The 9,360-nt window shown below is 44.4% G+C and overlaps 2 protein-coding genes across 2 annotated transcripts; both read left to right on the top strand.

Moving 5' to 3' along the window:
* The first annotated feature begins 412 nt into the window (after positions 1-412).
* Positions 413-1,688, top strand: LOC310795549 (uncharacterized protein). The gene is made up of 2 exons (XM_083657616.1): positions 413-550; positions 1,051-1,688. Exon 2 carries the CDS (start codon positions 1,072-1,074, stop codon positions 1,546-1,548), a length of 477 nt encoding a protein of 158 aa, XP_083513742.1. The 5' UTR covers positions 413-550; positions 1,051-1,071; the 3' UTR covers positions 1,549-1,688.
* Positions 1,689-4,104: 2,416 nt separating this feature from the next.
* Positions 4,105-5,501, top strand: LOC310795499 (uncharacterized protein). Its single transcript, XM_083657555.1, has 2 exons — positions 4,105-4,151; positions 4,383-5,501. The coding sequence occupies exon 2, from the start codon at positions 4,399-4,401 to the stop codon at positions 4,951-4,953; it is 555 nt and encodes a 184-aa protein (XP_083513681.1). The 5' UTR covers positions 4,105-4,151; positions 4,383-4,398; the 3' UTR covers positions 4,954-5,501.
* The last annotated feature ends 3,859 nt before the right edge of the window (positions 5,502-9,360 follow it).

The following is a 9,360-nucleotide window of genomic DNA, read 5'->3' on the forward strand; positions in this document are numbered from 1 at the left end:
CTGTCTGCTTGAAAATCCCATTTTGCTGCAATACAAATGATTGAAGTGAGATGAACAGACTGGAATCTTTATCTCATTAGATAAAACACATGTTGACAAAGTTTTTTTCCTTTGAGGACATAATTTGCAGTTGAAAAAAGGTAATAAATCGCAATATATCACAATACTCAATATCGCAATACTAGCATATCGCAATACTGTCGTATCGTGACTGAAGTATCGTAATAATATTGTATCGTAAGAAAAATAGAGCTAGGCCAGTGGTCCTATTGTTCCCAGTACAACAGGTAGGACCGGACTGTGTCCATACCTGCAGTAGAATGATAACATCACACACACTCCTTATATGGAGATTGTTATATCCTGTCTGACTATAACTGACAGTTAATGAGTGTAAGAAGTGAAACGAAATTGAAAGACCTGCACACCTGTTGAATTCCTTTCTCCGACCTGAAGCTGTAGGCTATATAAGACAGAGTGAATTCACACTCATACAGTACGTGCAGCCTCCTGCACCCCATTCTGAGACCAAATCCAGCTTTAGAACGAGGTAAGTTACACGTCTTTTACCCCACAAAACTACTGTAGCTGTAGATGATATTACGAGTTATACTATTATTATACGCTGACTTCTTCAGAATTCAGACTTTTTCATATGGCCCTGATCCCTGATTGGAATGGGGGCCAGATTATAGATCATGTGAAATTACCGGTGGGGCGGCCGGCTGCTTCTCGCATCATATGGGTTATAAAAATAAAAATAAAAATCACATACAATACAGTTCTACTATAAGGATTTTGTTTACAATCTGAAAACCTAGTTCTGCCTGTGTTGTTCCTACTTGGTGCTTGTCTACAAACTGTATGATAGTGCTGTCATCGTTAGGTGAACGGAAAAAATGCAAATTGAACTTACTTGATTAACTAATACTGTGTGGAGGGCCACATATAGTCTATTTTGAGAGACAAGCCGAGGGTCACTTAAGATTGGTCAAAGGCCCCCGGGCCGGACTTTGGACATGCCTGTACTAAACCTTTTATTTTCTACAGTGACGTTGATATCATACCAGCATGAGCCAAGGCAGATACCAATGGGCTGAAGAAGACTTTGATCCGCCCGGTGCAACCCGACTGCAAGGTCTTTCAGCGCCAACATCTGGTAATGTCTACATCATGTACCACGGCACCTCCAAGCAGAGCGCTGCGCTCATCCAGCTCTCCGGCTTCAAACAGTCTGCAGACGGGATGCTTGGCCCTGGCGTGTACCTCAGCAGAGACCTGGACAAAGCCAGTCACTATCCCATTAGGCTTAACGAGTCCGAGCGGGTCGTCATTAAGGTGAAGGTCAGTGTGGGGAAAGTAATCGCCATCAATAGACAGCACCATCCACGTCAGAAGACCTGGCATGACGCTAGATATGGTGAGGTGTTCGATACCGCCTGGGTGCCGCCCAACTGTGGTATGGTGAAGAGCGGTCTGGAGGAGGATTGTGTCTGGGATCCCAACCGGATCACCGTCCTGCGTCTCATCTCACCACGTGCACTGTGAGCTCTTGAGTTGTGGAGAGAAGTAACCAGAATGTATTTTGAAATCTTCAAATGTATTTTTATATAATTGGGTAAAAAAAAGATTATGCCGAGTTTTGTTACTCTGTCATGACATTCTGGAAAATAAATTTGTTATCTTTACTAGCTGGTATTGTTATTGTTTGTTTTCACCTTGTGTGTGTTTAAGTGTGTGTGTGTGTGTGTGTGTGTGTGTGTGTGTGTGTGTGTGTGTGTGTGTGTGTGTGTGTGAGAAATTGGCCGTGATCTAAGCAAGGGGGCCGGCCCCCCGCATTGCCCACCCCACTTTATGCCCCTGGCCACGCCCACATTTGGTTTAAGGCGTGGGCATGGTGGCTGCTGTGATCCCATCCCAAGATGGCTTCTAGTTTGACATCAGGCTATATTTTATCCAATAACTTGTCAGATAAAGCAGACTTTCTATCATTATTTACACCAGTGATCCAGTGAGAGCTGCACTGGCAGGACAAAGTCAAGAGGAGAGCCACTTTTACCGCAAAACACCTGAATTCTGTGTTTTACTGTTTGCACTATTTTTAATCATCAGCGAGTGTCTAATAATGTGATGAATGAATGAATAAACAAATAATAAGATATAACAGTATATTTATAATAGTGCAACACAACATTGCACTATTTTGTGTCAAAGACCATCCTACAGGGGGCAGTAGAAGGCAAATGACAGACAGATAAAATCCTGGCTAGACAACATCAAGGAATGGACTGGCTGGAGCTTCTCAACCCAACACACACACAGATCCCTGACTGTCCAAGCATCCATCAGGACACCTCTATGGTCCCCAAGGTCACGAGTGCAACATCTAACAATATCACATAACACATCTATGCCAAGTATTGGCTAAAACAGTTCTGTGTTACTCTTTTGTAAATACTGTTCATTAGCATAAGAGAGATTTAATAATAATAATCATAATCATAATCATAATAATTGATTGGATTTATAGCGCCTTTCTAGACACTCAAAGTGCTTCACATATCAGGGGAGGGAGGGGGAGGGAACTCAACTCATCCACCACCGATGTGCAGCACCCACCTGGGTGATGCACGGCATCCAGTCTGCGCCAGAACGCTCACCACACATCAGCCTATCATGCTGGAGAGTTGAGGCCTGAATGTGCCAATTAAGTAACGAGGGATGATTAGGTGGCCATGATTGAAGGAAGGCCTGTGTGGGAATTTAGCCAAGGAGTATCCTAGGCCAGGCCTGCTTAGCTTCCCAAGGACCAACTAAACTTGTTCAGATTTCCCAAAGTTGTTGAAATCCAATTGTGTTACAGTCGACTGAGGACTTTTTCAGCACAACACAAAATGTGGCAAAATTGTCACAAATGTGGGAGAGGAGGCTGGACCCAAACCAAATCAAGAAAAAGGGCTTTAATAGGAAAAATTAGGGAGTATACGAATGCAGTCCAAAAAAAGAAGGCAAATGTACACAACAAGGCAGAAATCCAAGAAGGCAAACTAAAATTGGCACGACACAAAAAACTAACAATCTAAAATAAAATAAAAATATATAAAAATAAACAGGCTAAGAACAGAACAGAACAAAACAGGCTATCCAAACTAAAAAGAATCTAAAAGCAAAAAACACAAACAGGCTGGCAGGCAAATGCAAAACAGAACCAAACCTGGGTGGCACAAGACTGAGAGGTATGCAAAGAACGCATACCAGGAAATATGACAGGTAGACGTGACAAACCTGAATAACCAACTGGCAAAGACAAACTGACAAGAAACTAGAAGTGCACAGACCTCCGCCAAAGCCAATATTCCAGTCTGCTATGATTATGCACATTTTGTGAGTCGTATCAGAACCCTGACCCTGACCCACCCGCACCCCCCAAGCAACTGGACGACGATGACTCTACGACCTACCTTCGGCCCCTTTTCCATAGCCCCACCCCCTTTACTGACCACACCCCATCCCACCACCCACATCCCCCTAGCCACTCCCCCTACCCACCGTAGAATCCCAGCTCTCTACGACAGGGGTGTCAAACCTACGGGGGGCCAGAACCGGCCCGCCAAAGGGTCCAATCCAGCCAACAGGATGGCTTTGCAAAGTGTAAAAATTGCACTGAGCAGTTTTCAATTCAATGTGATGCATTTATGAAGGCTAAGAGGTGCCAGGTTTCAGGAGCAAGTTAAATATTAAATAGCCTATTCATGTTTTCTGTGTTCATCACTATTCACATGTGTACATCAACTATTTTCATTACCCTTGACTATACAGAATTGCACAGTTCAGTTATAAGTTCAATGGTGGACTGATAGCATAGGTAGACCTACTATAAGTGAGGTTGGTCAACCACACCTCATATTTTGTGGGCAATGTATCGTATTGTATCATATCGAATGCCAAGTATATTTTATATTGACTATAACTGAAAGTTTTAAGAGTGTAAGAAGTGAAACGAAACTGAAAGACCTGCACACCTGTTGAATTCCTCGCTCCGACCTGAAGCTGTAGGCTATATAAGGCAGGCAGAGTGAATTCACACTCATACAGTACGTGCAGCCTCCTCCTGCCCTCCATTCTGAGACCAAATCCAGCTTCAGAACTAGGTAAGTTACGCGTCTTTTACCCCACAAAACTACTGTAGAAGTAGATGATATTACGAGTTATACTATTATTATACGCTGACTTCTTCAGAATTCAGACTTTTTCATCTGGCCCTGATCCTCTTCTGTAGGAATCCACTGTCAAATAGGCTGTGGTCTTGTTTCAACTTTGCAGGATGGTGGATCTAATGGAGTCTTGTCAAGGCATGGTACTAACCATTTTCTTTTCTACAGTGACGTTGATACCAGCATGAGCCGAGGCAGATACCAATGGGCTGAAGAAGACTTTGATCCGCCCGGTACAGTCCGACTGAAAGGTCTTTCAGCGCCAACATCTGGTAATGTCTACATCATGTACCACGGCACCACCAAGCGCAGCGCTGCGCTCATCCAGCGCTCCGGCTTCAAACAGTCTGCGGACGGGATGCTTGGCCCTGGCGTGTACCTCAGCAGAGACCTGGACAAAGCCAGTCGCTATCCTCTTGACCTTGATGAGTCCGAGCGGGTCGTCGTTAAGGTGATGGTCAACGTGGGGAAAGTAATCGCCATCAATAGACAGCACCATCCACGTCAGAGGACCTGGCATGACCCTGGATATGGCGAGGTGTTCGATACCGCCTGGGTGCCGCCCAACTGTGGTATGGTGAAGAGCGGTCTGGAGGAGAATTGTGTCTGGGATCCCAACCGGATCACCGTCCTGCATCTCATCTCACCACGCCCACTTCCAGGTGGGGCGTGGGCACCAATCCTGCTATTCATAGTAGGAGCCGGGCTGTGGATTGTGCATCGGATTGTGAGCTCTTGAGTTGTGGAGAGAAGTAACCAGAATGTATTTTGTATCTTCAAAAAGTATTTTTATATAATCTGGTAAGAAAGAAAATTGCATGCCGAATTGACATTGACATTCTGGAAAATAAATTGGTTATCTTTACCAGCTGATGGTTTGTTTTTCACCTTGTGAGTGGTGTGTGTGTGTGTGTGTGTGTGTGTGTGTGTGTGTGTGTGTGTGTGTGTGTGTGTGTGTGTGTGTGTGTGTGTGTGTGTGTGTGTGTGTTGAAATTGGGCATGATCTGAAGAGGGGGGCGGGCCCCCCGCATTGGCCACCCCACTTTACGCCCCTGGCCATGCCCACATTTGGTTTACACCACGGGCATGGCGGCTGCTGTGATCCCATCCCAAGCAAGCCCCCAGGAATAGCGCTGGGCTGTGAAGCCCTTTGAACATGGTGGCGAATTTTATCCAGAATGTATTTTGAAATCTTCAAATGTTTTTTTATATAATTGGGTAAAAAATGTGTATGCCGAATTTTGTTACTCTGTCATGACATTCTGGAAAATAAATTGGTTATCTTTACCAGCTGGTATTGTTTGTTTTTACCTTGTGAGTGGTGTGTGTGTGTGTGTGTGTGTGTGTGTGTGTGTGTGTGTGTGTGTGTGTGTGTGTGTGTGTGTGTGTGTGTGTGGAAAAAATTGGGCGGGATCTGAAGAAGGGGGCCGGCCCCCCGCATTGGCCACCCCACTTTACGCCCCTGGCCACGCCCACATTTGGTTTAAGGCGTGGGCATGGCGGCTGCTGTGATCCCATCCCAAGATGACCTCTAGTTTGACATCAGGCTATATTTCATCCAATAACTTGTCAGATAAAGCAGACTTTCTATCATTATTTACACCAGTGATCCAGTGAGAGCTGCACTGGCAGGACAAAGTCAAGAGGAGAGCCACTTTTACCGCAAAACACCTGAATTCTGTGTTTTACTGTTTGCACTATTTTTTTTATCATCAGCGAGTGTCTAATAATGTGATGAATGAATGAATAAACAAATAATAAGATATAACAGTATATTTATAATAGTGCAACACAACATTGTACTATTTTTGTCAAAGACCATCCTACAGGGGGAAGTAGATCGAAGGCAAATGACAGACAGATACAATCCTGGCTAGACAACATCAAGTCAAGTCAAGTCAAGTCAAGTTTATTTGTATAGCACATTTCATACACAGAGGCAATTCAAAGTGCTTCACATAAAATGGTTGACAGGAAAATAAAAGAAAAGAAGAGAGTAAAACGGACATTTAAAAGCATCACAACAAAACTTAAAAAAAAAAGAGTATAAAAAGTGTATTAAGAAAATAAACGAAAAGAAGAAATAAAATGGACATTTAAAAGCATCACAACAAAACTTAAAAAAAAAAGAGTATAAAAAGTGCAATAGGCAGCAGGCGCAGCAGTTGCAGAAAGAGCTAAAACTTATAGCTGTCAGCAGTTAAAAGCGACGGTAAACATAAAAGTCTTTAGTCTATTTTTAAAAGTAAGTAAGGTTGGGGCAGATCTGAGGTCTTCAGGCAATTTGTTCCAGCTAATGATCCACTCCGAATCACAGCAGCTAATGGGACAGACGTACCATTTGTGGGGTGGGTTGAATTGCTCTTAGAGATAAGCAGTGACGAACATGGCAAGATAGCCATACAGGTGCCATCCCTGGTAAGCCCAAATTGTGTGAGTGGCCCCCTGATGGGTTTTAATGTTATCGAAGAGATAATAAGAGAGAGCATTGAGAGCCCAGGTGCCATTAGTTTAAGCGACTTATTGGCAGAGGCATTGAGCCTTAAAAAACATACAGCTAAAACGCTCGTCTCTACCATAATAGAAACCCCAATTCAAGAAGAATCAGCCAGCACAGTTGTAAAAGTGGGAAAGAAAGGTTTTACAGTTCCAAGCGGGGAAATATGGGAGATAAAATGTAGAATAAGGTCATGGCCAAAAGGGGGCACAAAGCTGTTCGAGCCAGCTGAAGAAAACGGCTTCCCAGATGGTTTAGCGTTATTTCCTGCGTTGGTAGATGTGCCTGCTGGTGCCTCAAAAACTGTAAAAATCCCTGTACACAATGCAACCCAGCATACAATATACGTACCACAGAGAATAGTGCTTGGCGTTATTGTAGAGATCACAGACTGTAAGTCAGTAAACCTGTTAACTGCCCAGACGACAAAACAAACCAGTGACACCCTTCTGTGCTCAACACAGCAAAGTGAGTCTGATTCGAAGTGTGAAGGAAAAACAACACCGAACAACATGTCACACTCACAGGAGAAATGGCACCCTCCTGTAGACTTACAACATCTTCATGAGCATGAACAGGAAGTGGTACGACAACTACTCTTTGAAGAAAGTGATGTGTTCGCTCAAGAGGAAGGAGATATTGGTTGTATTCCCAACCTGCAACTGAAAATCAATGTAACAGATGATATCCCAGTTCAAAAATGCTACAACTCCATCCCGAAACCATTGTATAAGGAAGTAAAGGAGTATGTAAACAATCTGTTGGATCGAGGTTGGATTAGAAAATCAGTGTCCCCTTATTCCTCTCCCGTGGTTTGCGTCCGTAAGAAAGACCAGTCTCTGCGCCTGTGTGTAGACTTCAGAGGTCTCAACCGTAAGACCATACCTGATCGGCATCCGTTGCCACGAATCAGAGACCTACTGGACAGTCTGGGAGGAAACTCATGGTTTTCCATATTGGACCAAGGAAGCGCATACCACCAAGGTTTCATGAGTGAGGACTCTAGACATATGACAGCGTTTAGCACTCCATGGGGGCTATACGAGTGGATACGCATCCCCTTTGGTTTGACGAACGCCCCAGCAGCCTTTCAGAGATGTATGGAGGGTGTGCTGGAGGGTGTTCGAGACGAGTGCTGTGCCCCATATCTGGACGATGTACTTTGTTACTCAGGAACCTTTGATGAGCATGTAGAACATCTTCAACAAGTACTTGGTCGAATGCGAGAACATGGCATAAAGCTACGACCAACAAAGTGCGACCTCTTTAAAAGGAAGGTTCGGTATATCGGTCGTGTTGTGTCTGGAGAGGGGATCCAAATTGACCCAAAAGACTTGGAAGCAGTGATCGCACGTAAGAACAGAAACCTCGCACAGTTGGTGATGTCCGAGCACTAGTGGGATTTCTAAGCTATTATTAACGAGTGTTGTTTCAAATTTGATAGACATGCTAACCAATCCTCCCATCCTAGCTTATCCTAGCTTTGACCTTCCGTTCATATTGCACACAGATGCATCCAATGAAGGGTTGGGAGCAGCTGCTCTACCAACGTCAAGATAATAAGTTGCGCGTCATTGGCTACGGGTCAAGAACATTAACACCTGCCGAGAGAAACTACCACTTACACTCCGGTAAACTTGAGTTCTTGGCGCTAAAATGGGCTATTTGTGAAAAGTTTCGGGACTATTTGTATTACGCCCCAACATTCACCGTCTATACAGATAATAACCCGTTGACTTATATCTTGACCACTGCACGACTAAATGCTGTTGGACATCGGTGGGTTGGCGAACTTGCCGACTTTCATTTCGACATGAAATACCGGCCTGGCAAAATGAACGCAGACGCTGACACACTCTCCAGATACCCCTTAAAACTCAAAGATCAGATGAGTGAGCATACGGAGACAGTACAGCCAGAGGTGATATCTGCAGTGTGGCAGGGTAGCAAAGCTGTACAAGACAATGATATCCCTTGGGTAGCTGCGTTGCAAATCGGTGATGCTAGTGAGGAGTCAGTACCCGTCAATAGTACCTCTAGTGTCACACCTGAAAACATCAGAGCAGCACAAGAGGATGACCCAGCCATCAAAGAAGTCATCACCCTGAAACTTAAAAACTGGACTCCCAATGAGAAGGATAAGAAAGTCATGGGAAGAGAGACAAAAAGACTGCTTTATGAATGGAATAAGCTCGTTGTCGATGATGGGATACTGTACAGACGGACAGAACAAAACAAACAACTTGTCCTCCCTGAAAAATTTAAATGTCTGGTGTTAACACATTGAGTGCCAGCGACGCCATATGGCGTCATTAGAAATTTACCGTAGGCTGCCAGCGACGCCAAATGGCGAAATTGTTTTTTTGACGGGGGGGTGTCGATCTATGCCTCTTACATCGCCTCTTACAATATGAGAGCTATTGAATGTGTCTAACCTATTTTACAGAACCTTTAGGTGGCGACAGCGCACTCCAGATGAGAGAAAGTGGAGTAAAACACACAGAAGAAGTCGTTGGGGAAAAGGAAATCGCATCGCATCCGTCCGTATGCAGCTGCTTCATTGAAGCATAACGATAGCTGTGCCCCTGCAGCAGCCAATCTGCTGTCACAATTGAGCATCTCCGTGTCCGCTGCAACAGCCCATTCGCA

This window comes from Poromitra crassiceps, assembly GCF_964638095.1.
Source record: "Poromitra crassiceps genome assembly, chromosome: 21".
Lineage (NCBI taxonomy): Eukaryota > Metazoa > Chordata > Actinopteri > Beryciformes > Melamphaidae > Poromitra > Poromitra crassiceps.